Here is a 17,200-nt window from a genome sequence, read left to right as displayed (position 1 = left end):
GTAGAAGTGAATGATAATTGACGGCACAAATAGCTGTACCATACTTCATTGCATGTGGTTCTTTATACAAGGTGCCCCGACTAACGCTGCTCCAACAGGTTTAAAGAAGCACTAATGTGACTTTTAGCATGACAGGGAATCAAGCACTAGCCCATCAAGCACTTTTTCAAGAGGAACCATGCATTTGTTTTATTTTATTTCAGTGAGTCATGTAAGCGCCGCACAATCAAATTTACAAAAGCGCCCGGGAAATGCATCCCGCCGCCCCGTCTGCCGGGCCCACCTCCGTGTTAACAGATCATGTGGCGAATTATGTGAAGTTTTCTGCTGTGCCCCAGTGAAAGAGCAGAGGGCATTGCGAAGGGGTCGCCATTCAGTGGCACGCGCCCCCATTTAACCAGAGTACCTCGTTCTTCGCAGCTACTCATTTTATACATTGCAGAACACTCCGAAGCAAAAGAACAAAAATGGGGGTTACTTTAGTGCTCCTTTAGCGAAGACAGGACGCTTTACGTGAACGAACACTGCAGGGCAGGGTAATATTACCAGTCGCCTGTCCCATTTATCTGTAGATGTCATTTGCACAGATCGATTGAATTCACTATTTTACAGGCGCATGTGAAAGCTCGCTGGGTACCGTGACGATGTACGTTCTTTTATATCGCAGGCTTCCTTTGTCAGCAGGAAAAAACGCCAACGGGGGGCGTACATAGACGGAAACGGTCGCGATGTGGGTTTCTCAACACACTCTACAACTTTCCAATCTACACCTTAACTCTATAGTGAAAAATTTCCAAGTGTGCGAGTTAGTTATGCGCAATGAGAATATCAGGGGTGGTTCGGGAACACAACTTGCGTTTACACCCAGCGGTTTTCATTTACATGGAGCGCATCGTCTTTTTTAAACCGTTCGTGCGCGTTAGTTTGGACACCCTGTATATAACACGATGGGAATGAAAGGGTTTGTACACACACATATGGCGGCATACTTAGCGCACAATCTTTGGTGCTGGCCCATTTTCTCCTTTTCTGCAGGGCTTGGTCTTCTACTTCTGCTTTTCGCGAATGTCCCTCACTCCCTCCTCACTTTGCTCGAGCTTCCCTCTTTCATTTTTGAATTTTCGCCTCAGGTTCTCTTTCCACGATTGCTAAATAAACCAAGCTTCGCGAGATACAGGAAGCATAAGTAAAGTAAGTAACTTCTACAGCAGTCAGAAGTATTCATCTGACAGCATCCTATTAAATGTCTCCTCAACAGTGCCGGATTTACAGTGGTGGGGGCCCCGGGGCACCGTGCCCCGGTGTATTCTATGTCTGGTGTATTCTATGTCTATCCAATGTGTTATTCGGGGTCGATATGCGTGGTCGGAGGACAGATTTTTACCAAGTTTCCGTTTCAGGCATGCAAAACAGATTTGCCTTGGACATGACCTTTACTGGTGGGGGCCCCTTTGTGGTGCGGGCCCCAGGGCAAGTGCCCCGTCTGCCCTCCCCTAAATCCGGCACTGCTCCTCAATAATGAAGTACAACAAACGTACCCCTCCAGTTCCAATAGTATCCATCAAGTGGGGGTATTTCAACAAAAGTAGATCAACCGCCCTGTCGTATAGGCATGAAGACTGAAACCTGAACAGAAAATCGCGTTTTTTTTATGTAAAAGGATACAAGCAAAAGAAATCATAATGCTGATAGCATACCAGTAGCATACTCAGCAGCGCTGGCAGACTAAGCTGCCGTGGCTTACCATGCAATTTTGACACACACTTGAAACAGCTCTGAAACGATGTGGCCTCTTGTTTTCCCATTTATGGGAGTACCCTTTGTCAGGACTCTTTCTTGGTTACCAAAGCCGGGAAGGACGAATTTTTTATAATCATCCCGGTCCTGCGGTGGCGAGTGCGCTGTCCCAGGGGAAGTTACAAGCCTGAAAAATGTCAACACTTGGTACTCAAATAATAAAACTGCCGGAAGTAAGCTTTGTTCTGATAATTACACAAAAGTTGCACACTTGCAGTAACCATGCAGTAAATGGTGCATAGGCTTCAGGAATAGTGCTTTACCGTGTATTCACACGAGCGCCTTTTCTGACTGCGCAGCGACTGAAGGAGGAGAAGGAGGTAGCAGCATTATCACGCAACCATCCAACCATTCGGTCGCGGGCGGAGCTTATCGCACAGCAGAATCTATGAAGCGCGCACGTTTTTATTGTATTTTTGGCGAGATATCAAAGAGCCTTGTGCAACATCACTGCGCTCAGCAGCTCCGTCCGTCAGAAAGAAGCACACGGAATAGAGCACTGCACGGGCCGACTTTTCCGGGCCCGACCCGGCCCGGGCGCATCGAAAAATGGCCCGGCCCGACCCGGGCCCGGACCTTCACATTTTTATGCGGCCCGACCCGGCCCGGCCCGGTGACCCAGTGACTAGAGCCCGGCCCGGCCCGGCGTCTAAGCAAATAGAGCCCGGCCCGGCCCGGCCCGGTGACCCGGCGAGTAGATCCCGGCCTAGTATTTCCAGCCGCGACGTACGCGTTTCTGGCGATTATCAAACAAATTTATAAGTAAATTTATAAGGAGAGAAGACAAACATACAAGTGATGGCGGTTTAACACCGTAACCGCACGAGACCAAATTAAATCCAGAACGCACGGGGCGTTATCGTTACACTGTCAAGATTTTGCGGGGATAGAGCATGCTGTCGACAAACTGCTTCTCCCAGTCCCTATCCCTCTCACCAAGCTTTGCCAAAGTGATTGTGAAATATATGAGGAGTGAGGAGCAATGTAAAGTGGCTTGGAGAATGTTCTAGAGGGTCGAATCATATGCATAATGCAGTACCCTTTGCTTGTCTTTGCAAAATATGGACAGGAATGACGCAAGCGCATGATGATATGAACTAATGCGTCTCCAATGTGTGGAATTAGCTGCGTGGCCCGGCCGGGCCTGACTCTCGGGAACATATTTGTCGGCCCGGGCCCGGCCCGGCCCACGGTGGTGGCGTATTTTAACGGCCCGGGCCCGGCCCGGCCCGCGGTGCTGCCGTATTTTGTCGGCCCGGGCTCGGCCCGGGCTCGGCCCGGCCCGGAGCACACAGCCAATAACAAGCCCAGCCCTGCCCGCGGGCCGGGTCGGGCCCGGGCCGGGTCGGGGGCCCGGGCCCGTGCAGTGCTCTAACACGGATAGTTTGTTCGCGGGGCACAGAATCTGACGACTGACGCGCAGGAGGAGGACGGAGCGAAAAAGAAAGCCACCCTCTGTTGCCAATGTTACAAGCTCTACTATTTTTTATCCATTACACCAGGTAGAGCAACATCCGATCTTGTGGAAGCTCGCCAATGAGCAAAACCGAAATGTACCGAGGAAACATGCCATGTGGGAAAAGATCGCTCTTGAAATGGAAAAGAGACACCCGGATGTCGAAGCAACGGTAGATGTGTACATCAAAACACTTTTTATGTCCCCATATTCACGGCGCAGTCGTTGTATCAGTTGCTGTTAATTAATAATAACGAGTTGGCAGCATTCGCGTTCCAAACGGCGTCCAAGGTATCGGCTCAGGACGCTAGCAGTTTGGTTTAAAAACGAGAAATGTGTGAGCAGTATCGCACGCCGGGTAAGACAAAGGGGTGCAAAATTTTATCCCCAAGCCGGCCACTGTGGGGTCACGCATATTCATATAGTTGTCTGGCATCATAAATTAACCATGTAATGGTATAATATTTTAGGGCTATCATTACACAAGCCTACATGGCAGCTCCCCGGGGTCATCATCACGTCATGCAGCGCATTCACGGGGGGCCACTGTGTGCATACATCGTGTTTTGACAAGCACCAACGAAAACGATCCGTTGTAATAAAGGGAGTCAGTTTTCCGCGGTTTCACTATTCTTACGTGTTTCCCATTCATCGCGGCCACACACTTTGAGAACTGCCACAGTGCTTTAGAGTAACCCCTGGACAAAGCTATAGTGCTGAAGATGCAACACTTACGTGATGGCGTCTCGATTTGTCATGACATTATTTCATAATTAGTCACTAGGGGAGCTTCCTATATAACGCGATATGCAAAAAGTGCCAATTCGTGAATTTCGTTTTGTTCCATAATTTTATATGTATGTATGGGACGGTAACGTACCTCCACCAAAAACAGAGAAAAAGAAAAGAAACAGATCATAAGGGTTGTTTGAGTGGGTGTGAACTCTGCCTCGCTATGCCACCGGTATACGCGATGAACGTTTTACTGGGCATGAGTAGTAGACACAAAAACATGGCCTGTCCAACGTCTAAAGCAATGGGGCCAATGAAACGCAGGACTTGGAAGCTAACAAAGCTAGCCGGAAAAAAAAAGCAAGACGGATGGAGGATAGAGGATGAAGGGTGGAGATGCGTTGAGGGTGCATGAGTTCGTCGGGGAGAGCAAAGTACTAGATGGGCCGTTGAGCAAGACCTCCCTTCTGCAGAAAGAGGACAAGGTTTCTTGCTTTAGCGGAACGTACAGCAGAGGGACCACCAGAGACACACACACAATTGACACAAAAAGGTGTACGCTCCACTCTGTCCTCCAATCAGAAGTGAGAGCCCTATAATTCACGGCAATGATTGGCGCAGAACCTGCTTTGCGGTGAAGCTGTTTTTACTGTGTTCGAAAGGTGCGACCTTTACGCCACAGCCGTCTCTGCTTTACACCACACTCAACACCGTCAGACGGCTGCGGAGTCACGGTAAAAAACGACGACGCACAGCTTTCACAGTACTCTCTCCTACACTCTTTCCCGCTCACTCTTATTTACGAACGTTTTATGCATTTAGAGGCATGTTTAGGCGCATATAATTCGAACGAACCTGTTGCAGACGGGTTACGGAAAGACGATCACTGCCTAGTATACTGTCCCGCATATTGGCCTCTATACTCTCCTTTTGCGCTTTGCTATGCGGAGCAGAATGTATTTAAAAGTGGCCGCATCGATGCTCAAAACCTTGCGGTAGGCAAATGGGTCCTCGTGTCGTAGCTCCCGTAGAAGGCTATTTTGCAGACCGTACTCTTTCCTCAGCAACCATTCATTCGTCCATAGCTTCTTTAACCGCTTCTTTTCGTGGCAGCATTCACTATCGTCAATGAGAAAAGCAAGAGCCACAAATTTTCGCTTTCTTTCGTCCATTTTGTACCAAGCGCCGTGCACATAAAATTAATGCTGCAACGTTCAACCGCAGCGCGAACGTAATCCCCGGCTTCCCCAGCATCTGAGCCGACAGCACATTGGAACACTATCAGTGTAGGCGTTCCAAAAGGGCGTAGCCTCAGCGCCTTATCATTTACCCCTCTCGCTCCTTCAGTCGCTGCGCCGTCAGAAAACACGCTCGTGTGAATACACGGTTACTGTCGGCCCGGGACCATCAGAGGTGCTGCGTCTTCAAAATCTTGCGTGCTGTTGTTATGCTCTTCTGACGTGGCCTTCGAGTAATATGCTACAAGTATGAAACCCCAAAACAATACAAACTAAAAGAGCCACATTATGAAACGAATTCTGAAATTTATCGTGGTGGCGGTAGTGATACGGGAGTTGTAAACAATCTTGATTTTTGCAGCGTTTTGTCTGGCTCAAGATCAATGAAATCTCGCAGATCCTGGTCAAACACCTGTGCAAAATGAGGCGGCATGTATAATACAACAAGAAGAGCAGAGTCATCCTGTTCACACTCTTGGCTTTTCTTTACAATATTTTCACTAAGCTACATTTTAGACGGTGGAGAGACTGAAGGAAAGCGAGGCGCACAGAAGCACAGCACTCGTTACCATGAACCTGCAAGCATGATGCAGAGGAGATGTTAGACAGAGGACGACGAAGCGGATGACAGGCGGGAAAACACACACTGGACCCGTCTTCCTTTTACCTGCTTCGTCGTCCTTAGATTGAAATTAACGTTGCCCGTTACAAGCTTATACCAGTGTGAATGCATCATTTACCTGCCTCCAGATAACCTGGTCTTCCTACATGCTTGAACTTGCTGTACTATCTTGCCGAAATAGTCTCTACTTCACCATAACTCATACTAGTCTTCATATATTTCTATTTAGTCACTGTTCTCTGGCTACAGCATACCCGTCCAGCGACATGTGCGGTCCGAAACATCACAACGTGCCAAATACTGAATCAAAACTCCCGAAAAAATCGCCGCAGCGTAGTAATAGGTAAACTTCTCGTCATCAAGCCAGGAGTTACGCTTCCTATGTCAGTTATCAACGTTCTTCGCCGTGCCGTCGACGATATTTGAAAGTCGCAGAGTTCGCGATTCCAGTGATAGGCGTCAGTGTGTGGAGATGGTGGGTGGAAGGGGGAGGCGGCAAAACCGGAGCTTTGCGTCCCCCCCTGTCTTCTGACGTCCCTGACTGTGCCGGCACCAAAGTATGCGAGTCCCTGTGTCTATTGAAGTTCAAGTTAACATGTGGAACTTTCACTAATTGTTTGTTAGTTCATTATGAAACTCAACAACTTATGTTGTAAATTTCAGAGGTCAATACGTACAGCTGCACAAAATGCAATGCAAGAGCTCGTTCTGTCAAGTCCCTTTTTCGCCATTTCGGTTTCGTATACATCAGTGAGGAAGGCTGGATATGTAGTCTCGAGGGCTGCGCACAAAGTTTCAAGCGTTATGCTTCCTTCAGTAAACATGCAAGGAGACGCCACAAGCATTTCTTCCCTGGCACTGAACAACGCACATAGGATTTTGTGGTCGACCGTTTTTGCAGGACTACGCTGACAGCGATTATTCAGGCGACGTGGAAGAAGAGATTCGGGATAAAAGACGCTCTGACGAAGAACCAAGCATGTGGAGCGCTGTGGATCAATTATCCTTTCTCCTGCTCTAGTGGAAAGAAGCCCGGCAAATTCCAGACTCCACAATCAATGAGATATCGGAAGATTAGGTTGAATAGTTATTTAGATACAAGAATGAAATTTCGGAAGTCAGCGAAAACTCAATGAGGATCATTTCCAGCAGGCGTGAAAGAGAGAGCCACTGGAAACGAAACTTGGGGTTTGTAGAACCATCCACTGTCAGGCTGCCGCAGATACCAGGCGCATGCGAAGCAGATAGCTATGCATATGTTCCCATCCTTGAACTGATCCAGTTGATTTCCAAAGTTCGCAATGTATGCTATGAAAGTGACGGCATCTCGAAGCCACATTTGCTCAAGGACGTCTGTGATGAGCAATATGATGAGCATGAGCAATATGCACACTTTCACTAATTACAATGCAAGAATGAAGTCAAAGGGTATTAAACAATGGTAGAATACATAGGGAGGCGGGTTTTTCAAATATTTCGTAACTTAGTGAAGACGCACTTCGAGGTTGATGTGACATCTTTTGGCATTTCATGCATGAGCTATTCGCTGGTCATTCAGCTGCATCGTAGTTATGTCTTCCTCCCATTTCTTGCTTTTCCTTCTGCTCTACGTGTGGGGAACTGGTTCACCAACTGCTCTTGTTGTACACAGAGGAGACGCCCAAATGACTGCTCATTTAGGACTGTTAGCGCAGCAAAGGCCGTGCATCTTTCCTTTCTACACATGTTACGATACTTTGATTGGTTCAAGTGGTCCTGTAGTATAAAGCAACACGAAGTGATAGACACTGAGTGTTGTGCACTCCAAGTAATTGCATTTTAAAATACATATTCCAGCAATAAAGGGCCCATTCAAGAGGACCCACACCTGATTCAAGAAGGCCAACACCCAGTGCTTTCGCTCATTGAAACTGCCAAAACCCCATTCAAGACGTCTCACAACCCAGGGACCAGCTAGTCATATTTTTATATAACACTTGTACTTTTTTTCCGCATTTTAATTGAGTTTAAATTTTTTTTTGAGCGAGAACAGTGTACAGTCTCATGGTAGAGACCAAATATGCACCACAGTATTTCAAAGTAGCACACCAGGCCTGCAGTATTTTAACCTCTAGGGTATATCCACATTTCCAGGAAATAAATCCATAGATCGAGAAGTTACTCGTCAAAAAGAACGCGTTGCAAGTTAAGTTACCGTGTGAAAAATGTAACTAAGCTAATAACGAAGTTCTTCAGCCTGAAAGGTAACTCGCAGTTACGCAGTTACTTAAAAAAAAGAACGAGTTACTTCCAGGTTACTTAGGACACAAAATAGCACGACACAGGTGCAGCGCGCGTGAGCAGTTGAGTTACACTTTGAGTTGCCTGCGGAGGAGTGCAACACACTTAGATCGTTTTCGTTTATGTCCAGCAGTTCGAACACTTTGCACCTTACTCCATGTGGGCGCGGAATTGTTCTGCAATGTCAGTGGTTCCGACTTCCTAAATAGAATACTTTCATTGATTGAATAATACGCGTTATGGCATAAAACGCCATGAAAGAACCGGAGAGAAAGCAAGAAAGTATATGGACGCGAGTGAAAAGCGAATTAAAAGTAACTTAGTTACTTTGGCAAAGTTACCTGAAAAAGGAACGAGTTCCTCTGAAAGTTACCACGGCGCAAAAGTACCGAGTTAAGTTATAAGTTACCGAAAAAAGGAACTTAGTTACAGCAACGAGTTACCTCGGACTCTGAATAAATCGTACGGACATCTCTTGGATACAAAAAGAAGGCTAAAGTTCATCGCCTATAGATATTCATTAGACGTCGGACGGATGATCACGAAACTCCAGTGGATATCCAGATATCCAGAATTTAATATCCACTGGACATTCCTTGGACGTAGGTGGTTTACTGGGTAGGCAGGACCTTCACCGAAGCCGTGTGGACAAACTACACCCCAAGACCGGTGGCGGAGAAGTAGCGTATAAAGGCGTATGTTTTGCTGCTGTTGTTAACTCTCTGCCAGCCTTCTCCGCCAAGCCACCGAAACATTAATAACAACAAAAGGAACGCAATAACAAGACGAAGAAAGTTTCTTTGTTGACTGTCTCGCGAAACAGTGTGGCGGATAGAAGCGTGGCGAATACCAACGTTGCCAAATTGGCACCTGTGTCACTGCTGCCAGTTGCATCACATCGTGAAACGGTCGCCGTGTAGTGGTCGTTTGTCAGGCGAACGCCTCTGGTTTCGAGGCGGTCTGTCGATGCCTGTGACGCATTGTTGTGGACTAACGGGCAGTATGAACGCACCGTTGAGAACGTACAACTCTCACTGAAGTTGTCAGTCGGAGCATCCGTGCACAGTTGGCTTTCGCTGGTCAGTCATGAAAAGCCGGTAGGCGACAGGCTGCGCATCGCATACACTGTCGAGCACGTTCACAAAACGACCACGTTTCCTGTACAACCACCTCCCGTAGTTGCCTCAGACGAAGAAAATGAAGTTCCGCCCGTCTATATCGCCAATTGATCCTTTACGTGATTGCGTTAATTTTCCTCCTTGCGGAACGTTTCTCTCTTTCAGGCTTAACTTGTGACACTCTGCCCTTCAACTGCACAGGAGGAACTCTATGATCGGAATATTTCGGTTAACGAAATTTCAAATTATGTATAGCAGTAGGTGTTCCTTTGTGACCGCTTGAAGGTATAGCTTATCAGCGCATGTCTATGTTGCACTATTTAATCATCAATAATACATTTTAAAAGAGGCACACGAATAGGTTAGAAACACGTCGTTCGAATGTAGAAGAGTGTGAACGAGCGTGTCACAAATCCTTTGGTTAATTGTAGAAATGCTTGAATGTCTGCACTGTTCTTTGTTGTTGTTTTTTTCGCAAACCTGTGTGCAGAGAGACTACTTGCGAAGCATAGACACCTCTTATGTGGAATCATATGCGAACTTGCATTGTAATGCAGGAAAAACTGTTTTTCTTACCTTCATATTTTGCGGGTTAATGAACGCCTACTTTATTTTCTTGTGGGGGGGTGTATGTTTATTTCTTGGAATCCTAAATGTGTAGTAGCGTTGATAACTGCATTGTTTTATTTCTTGTGATTGTAATGTTGTAATGCACTGAGGGATATCATGTTCACTGTAGCCTACCACAGTGAGAATGGATAGGCACCATGCTTAGATTGCTTTTATCATGGTTACCCTGGCACCTGAAGTTCAATTGAAGAAGTCATTCTATGTTGAAGTGCCTCATCTACTACAGTGCCCTTGAAGTTAATCAGAAATTGCTGCTCCAAGTACACGAATGTTACCTGCACGAAAATGCTTTGTCGTATCGGTAAACGAACAGCGTGTGCCGGCATGAGATTGTTCAGCTCAATGTCTTTTACTATCGTATCTAATTTGCAATCTGGGCAATGCATTTTCATTCAAGCATAAAAAATGGCATAATGTTCTTTTGCATTGCACATGCTTTCACCAAGATCACCTGCAAGAGCTGCACGCAATTGCCCTAATACAATTGTGTTGTAAAAATCCAGTAGCTTAAGAAAGCGGCCTGTCTGGTCAGAAACACACCCGCAGGTCTCATAGGTAGCAAACGTATTGGTGGTGTACATCACCTTTGTGTGTCGTTGCCAACGAGGATGTGGTGAATTTGCTTTCTGCAGAGGTGTGTTAAGTTTGGTGATTGGAGGCATAGCTTATTCGCGACTCCAGCGAACTATATGTGGCGCACGCCGAACCTGGACTAGGAAGGGTAGCCACTTCCACTGCTAGGTGGCTACGGCTTCGCTGGAGTCGCGAATAGCTGAAGTAGCGTATACCGGTTGAAGCGAATAAAGGGCGCAGGTGATAACGGAGGGGCCAGCCGTGGCGTATGGAGCGGCGTATAACGTGGTGACGTATTTAAGCCGTGACGGTTAACTCCTGTGGCGGATATATCCGGCGCCAAAGTAAGCGCCATAAATTAAAAAAAAAGCGTATGTAGGCCTGTGTAGGCCTTTCCCATACAATGCATGGACAAGCGCAGGTGATTTTAGTTAGAGCGTGCTCTTAAGTGTCTGTACACGTTCTAGTCAGGCGTATTAGCCCATTGTAAGTGCAAGGCGTACATACGTCCAAGATGTACGCACCGTTGTGTGTTTCTCACGACTGCCTAGATTAAGCTGTACCATAGTAGCAATAATTACTGTGACAACATCGACTGTGACACTGCGCCATTGTGACACTGCCCTACGCATTTATCTCGATTATAATTTTCCAGCAGGCATTGATAATGAAGCAGTCCCTAAAACGGAGAGATGATTTAAATCACAAAAAACAGTGGTGATTTTAATTGCGATTAAAATCAATTATTTAAATAACAGTGCTTCAGATCGTGTAGCGCTGCTCACAACATTCACTTGCGTAGGTTACTGTGGTCCTTATACATTCGTGAGTCTCGATGAGCCATAGTAAGAGAACACGGCTTAAGGTCAGCAACGTAAATCGCACTATATTTATTGGAGTATCGTCAATGTAATGTGGCGAACACCGCTTTACAGAGGCTGGACGGTGCAGAGATAATTGAGAGGAAGACATAAAACGGATGAGTGTGAGTTAGTGTGCATCCCGTGCAGACCTTCATGAGGACAGAGCTGATTGAACAGAGCATGAGTCATTCTTTGAGAAAAGGTGCGAAAAAAAAAAGAAGCAGGAAAAAAATCAAAGCGAACCGCTCATCGGTGCGTCCGACCTTGCCAGGTTCTCGTCTTGGACGCGACCTTGGTGTAAATGCCGACCTGTGGACGCTGTGTCCACTAGCGGACGACGCTTGTCAAGCACAGCTGATGAATTGCGGAGAATGCAAACACGATAGCACATTGATGACAGCTAGCAATACAAAAACAAGTTTGCCTCCGTCCTTGATTCAGGACACTGCGGCTGTGGGAGACAAGAGTGACAAATGTGACAAGATAAGAGTGACACTCCACTCTTTTGTTCGCAAGTTTACACAAGCCTCGCACAATCAAGCTGAAACAACTCCGCTTCGTTCACTCAAAGGAAATAAATCAGTGTCGTTAAAACCTACGTCGTCTGCTCTGTTGTGCATATCGCTAGAAAGCATAGCAATGGAGAAGACCATTGCCTTGTCTTTGTGTCTCTTCTCTATTCTCGCTACGGGAAAGGAAACTCCTTACAACGTCTGTGATGTGGACCCAAAGAAAGGTAATACATAGAACATTAGTAAAGCCGATGGACGACACGGTGCGAAAGCCGGACAACGCGAGCACGACACAACGGACACAACCGCCTATGTGTTGCCTCGTGCTGCACTTGTTCCGAGGGCAGGGGGGGAGGGGGGCTTATCCGTGCAGATGCTTTTCTGAAGCAGATATCACTTGAGTTCTTATACTTGAGCAAGAAATATCAAAATAGCAATCAGAACCGTGCAAACCAAGAATTCTACCGCCGAAATGCTGCGTATACAGGGTGTCCCAGAAAATGTGTCATTGAATTATAATAAAAAAACTACGCCACTTAGAATCATGCGGTCAACAGCATTTGTTCTTATTAGGTTTCTGCCACCTCCTAATGTGAATGTCATGTACTCCAAGTTTAATTATGTAAATATTTGCGAAATGAAATCGGAAATTTGCCAAGTAAATGTCACTTTTTTACCCCACCAATATGAAGAGCGTGCCGAATTCACTCAAATTCATGATAATTCACAGTGATATTCAGGAGCTATCCCATCGGAAAAAATAGCCGAATATCATGCTTTTCGGAGCACCGGACCATAGCGCGCGATGACTTTTTGAGCGCAATCGCTCTCAGTGCGACGAAAGGAGGTTCCGAAGTCAGCCCACAGAGTGATAGTAGAAAAAGTAACAGTTTCTAAAATGGGGGGAAGGAAAGCATTATCCCAGAGAAAGTCAGACGTGATAAGCCGTGCCTGTTTTATCTCTTTCTGCGATGTCGGGGAGGGCTGGGTTTCCAACCTCCTTTCGTCGGACTAACAAAGATTGCGCTGAAAAACTCATCGTGCGCTATTCTGTGCGACCTCCGTAGAGCATGATTTTCGGCTATTTTTTCCGATGGGATAGCCCCTGAATATACCTGTCAATTATCATTAATTTGAGTAAATTAGACACGCTCTTCACATTGGTGGGGTAAAAAAGTGACATTTACTAGGCAAATTTCTGGCTTAAGCTCGCAAAAATTTACATAATTAAACTAACGTTACAGGACATTCACACGTGGAGGTGGCGAAAACCCAGTAAGAACAAATGCCATTGACCGCATGACTCTAGGTGGTGTAGTTTTTTCATTATAATTCAATGACATGTTTTCTGGGACACCCTGTATAGGCCACAGGTATGGTGCTATGCATGCTAAGTGGCAGAATGGACTATGAAGTGACTTACCTGCCAACGAGTGTGTAGCGGAAAAACGCAGTATTCGTCCTTCTTGAATCGTTGTCGCATCAAGCAAGCGAAGTAGACCTGCTTTCCACTTATCTGTTTTCTCCATTATCTCTATGCGTTTCCACTTACCTGTAAGAACGTATCTACTTATATTTTAAGGGAAGGACACTAGAAACCATCCAAAGCGGTACAGGCATAAATGCTTCGCTGGCGTCCCTGCTGCAACTTTATGGAACCACGGAAAGTTCATAATTTCAAACCGACCAATCAGCACTCGCATACCGGGGGAGCGGGCACAGGAGCCAATGGGTTGGTGAGGGTTGAGAAGTCGCGCTTCGACGTAAAAATTCTGACGTTTAATGACATTTCATGACGCTAACAACAACAACAACTTTATTTTCGGCATTGGAGAGTGGGGAGTTTCATCGCAACAGGCGATACTCTACCGACCTCGCTACCGACCTCATAGCCGTTGAAACCAGCTTCGGATGGATTGTACAGAACGTCGGGGGTACCGTCCGTGGGACGATATCATCGTTGGTGTCAGTCTTCTTCCTCGCACACGAAGATCAGGATCACTTCGAGAGTATTGACCTGTCAGAGATGTGGCGTCTGGACGCCCTCGGTATTGCCGACCACGTTGCCGGCGACGACGACTCCGTCGCCTCACTTTGCTTCTCAAGTCAAGTAGAAAAGCGTAATGGCCGCTATGTGGTTCCACTTATGGTTAAGGGCTCTGGACTTCCAGCCGAAGCAAACAACCGGGTAACGGCGGCGCAGCGGCTGGTCGCGCAGTTGCGGCGTTTTCGTACTTCCCCGCAGCTACTTCTCAATTACGATTCCGTCATTCGGGAATACTTTGACGAGGGTCATGCCGAACGGGTTGCTGATGTTTCGAACCAAACCGACAACGTGTACTACATGCCCCATCACGCCGTGATCCGGAAAGACGCCGTAACGACGAAGCTCCGCGTCGTCTTCGATGCCTCGTCTCACTGCCCCGGCCAACCGTCTCTAAACAGTCTCCTCATGAAAGGACCCAAGCTGAACGCCGACCTCATACATCTATTACTAGTGTTTCGCTGCAGCACCGTCGTCCTCACGGCAGATATAAGAAAGGCGTATCTACAAATCAGTATTCGAACAGATGACAGAGATCTCCTCCGCTTCCTATGGGTGCAGGACGTCGCCGCCCATGAGAGCCCGCAGATTGAGGAGTGGCGTATGACCAGGGTCCCCTTCGGCGCCACATCCAGCCCTTTCTTGCTGGCGGCAACGTTACAGCATCATCTCGCTTCCGTGGCCTCTCGATACCCGATGACTGTTCCACGGCTTTGTACAGGGTTCTACGTCGACGATTTGGTTGTGGGATGCACGTCAGAACCCGACGCCCTTCAAGTGTATGGCGACACCATTGACATACTCCAGGAAGCCGGTATGGATATACGGAAATGGACTTCAAATTCATCCGCACTTCGCGAGCGGTTTCTGTCGGACGAGGTTTCCTACGACAACGCATCCGATGGCAACGCAACGATCAAGGTGCTGGGCTTGTTGTGGGACCGGGACACAGATAGTTTCACCTTTTCGGTCAAACGAGCACTCACGTTGTCTGCGTCCCATCCTCCTACGAAACGTACGGTGCTCAAGACATTCTCCCTCATCTATGACCCGCTCGGCTATCTCGCACCCTTCATCGTAACCGTCAAGCTCCTGTTTCAAAATTTATGGCGCAAGTCGTTGCCATGGGATGTTTGCGCCATGGGATGTTTGCGCCATGGGATGTTTGCGCCATGGGATGTTTGGGAACGAAGCGCCTCACCCAATTCTGCAAAGGAACTCGCAAGTTCCATCCCCTTGTTTGAGCATTCAGTAACATGGGGGATGAAGCGGGCGATGAAGCGGACGGAGCTTGCCGCCTGCGTTCACGCCTCGTCGTGACTCCGTCACTAATGGTACGTATTAGGCTGCTTGTAAAGATACTCTGGAACAGACTGCGCGAATCAGGCTCCCACTCTAAATCCGACGGGCACGAGGCAGGAATTTTACTTTAGTTCAACTTTACCTCCGGATTCCTATCGAAGACAAATAACTATAGAAATGATTCGTGCCAAAGCAGGAAGGGTGGCACGTCTCAGCGGATCCCTGAGAGGTCTCGCAACTGCTCTGGGAGGAGGGGTTGGAGAGGCCAAGAGCGTCTCGTTTAGCAGGCAAGAGTTACAGGAGTACCTGCCGAATGTAATCGAGGCACACTGTTTCCAACAGCACTGTCAAACAAACATACAATTAAGGTCGCATCCTGGTTATAATAGTAACTGATGTCAAATAATAAACATTTTTGACAAATAAATCGATCAAATAAATAAATGACATCTTTGGATGACGCTCACTGGGTGGGGCTCCTATATTACATATCGTATCTCCTGTATCGTATTTTCCTATTGTTTGTCAGACACAGACTTTTCAGTTGTTCTCTCATACTTTTGATGTCTTTTTTTTTTATTGCGTGTTAGCGCCGCGAAGCAACTGTGGCTATGAGCGGCGTACAGATGGGGACAGACGGAGAGAGGGCAGCAGGAAGGAGTGGGGGACAGGGGGATTAGTATGCGTCCTGGGCCGACTTCAGGGGGAACTGTGCCGACATTCGTCTGGAAAGTCTTCGGAAAACTCAGGGAAAACCTCAGACAGCACAGCCTGCGGTAGGATTACTTTTGATGTCGATCAACCGTATCTTCAGCAGAAGCGGAGTTGTACGGGCCATGAAACAATCAATAAATGAGTGTCCAGCTTTCAATGTACATAAACATCGACACAGAAAAGATGCAGGGGACAAAGGTAAAACCCGTGTCTGGTCGGTGTCCGCCCATTTGGTCGAACGCCCTTTGATGGAAGGCGTTTGATCGAACGCCGCTTGGTCTAAAGACTTTTGATCGAAAGCCGTTCGATCGACGGCGTTTGTTCGAGGGGAGTTCAAAGCTCGTAGCGTGTCCTTAGCACCTCTTTTTCTGTATCTTTTGACTCGAGCATGCGGAGCACGGATCCAGTGTCCTCTACTTCTTTTCTTTTTATTTATTTTCCTTTTCTTTCAGCTAAACAGGGGAGACCACTGGTTATTTCCAGACCTTTGCCATCCACGAACAGCGCAGGCTTCTGGCTTTTTACTGCCTTCCTTCCGAAGGCAAAATACAATTGGACTGAATTCAAGAGAACAATGCGGGAGTAATATTAGTTGGCTGTTTACGTCGCGAGACAACTGAGATCATGAGCGACGCCACAGCGGTCGGTCTGTGGATTGCTTTTGCCCACCTGAGGGTTCTTTAACGTGCGACGAAAGCCCAGCACACGGCACCCCCTATTTAAGGTCCCTCGCAGAAGACGACGTGTCTAAGCAATTTGTACCCTGCCACCAAGTTTCTGTCGTACTAGGCCGGGTTCGAACCCGCGATCTCGGTATCAGAAGGCGAACACGCTACCGACTGAGCCACCGAGGCCGGTAATAATGCGGAAATATCCGTCGAACCAGTAGGACACGTTTTGAAGAAAATGACCTCAGATTGATTGGGATCAGCCGATAGCGTGTGCTTCTTCTGGGCACCCTTTTCAGTGCTGGTGACAAATTTAAAAGCAACGATCCGAAATGGGAATATCATAATGTGCACGCAAGCCACTTGAAGTCTGTGGATGTTAAGAAGGAAATTTCGCCATAGCATAAAATAAAAATATCAAATTAACAGCCATATAGAACCTTAGTCTAACCTTGTTTAGAGACTGTATCTGCAGTCTGAGATACCTACAGATTCACGCTACCAAAAAGAAAAAAGAAGAAGATAGGGTGCAAAGATCTGCTCCCCGGCTTATACTGTCTAGGCTTCGAAGGACTTCTTCGGTACGTGTATGAAGAACAAAAGAAGAGAACAAGATCAAAGAACCGAATCTTGTTTCACTTGCACATAGGC

The 17,200-nt window shown here is 47.1% G+C and overlaps 1 protein-coding gene across 1 annotated transcript; it reads left to right on the top strand.

Moving 5' to 3' along the window:
- Window positions 1-13,613: 13,613 nt before the first annotated feature.
- Window positions 13,614-15,185, top strand: LOC135394516 (uncharacterized). The gene has a single exon (XM_064625295.1). It carries the CDS (start codon window positions 13,614-13,616, stop codon window positions 15,183-15,185), a length of 1,572 nt encoding a protein of 523 aa, XP_064481365.1.
- Window positions 15,186-17,200: the final 2,015 nt, after the last annotated feature.

This window comes from Ornithodoros turicata, chromosome 1, assembly GCF_037126465.1.
Source record: "Ornithodoros turicata isolate Travis chromosome 1, ASM3712646v1, whole genome shotgun sequence".
NCBI classification, from domain to species: domain Eukaryota; kingdom Metazoa; phylum Arthropoda; class Arachnida; order Ixodida; family Argasidae; genus Ornithodoros; species Ornithodoros turicata.
Note: the sequence above shows the minus strand (reverse complement) of the source record. Positions and strands in the feature narration are given on the sequence as shown.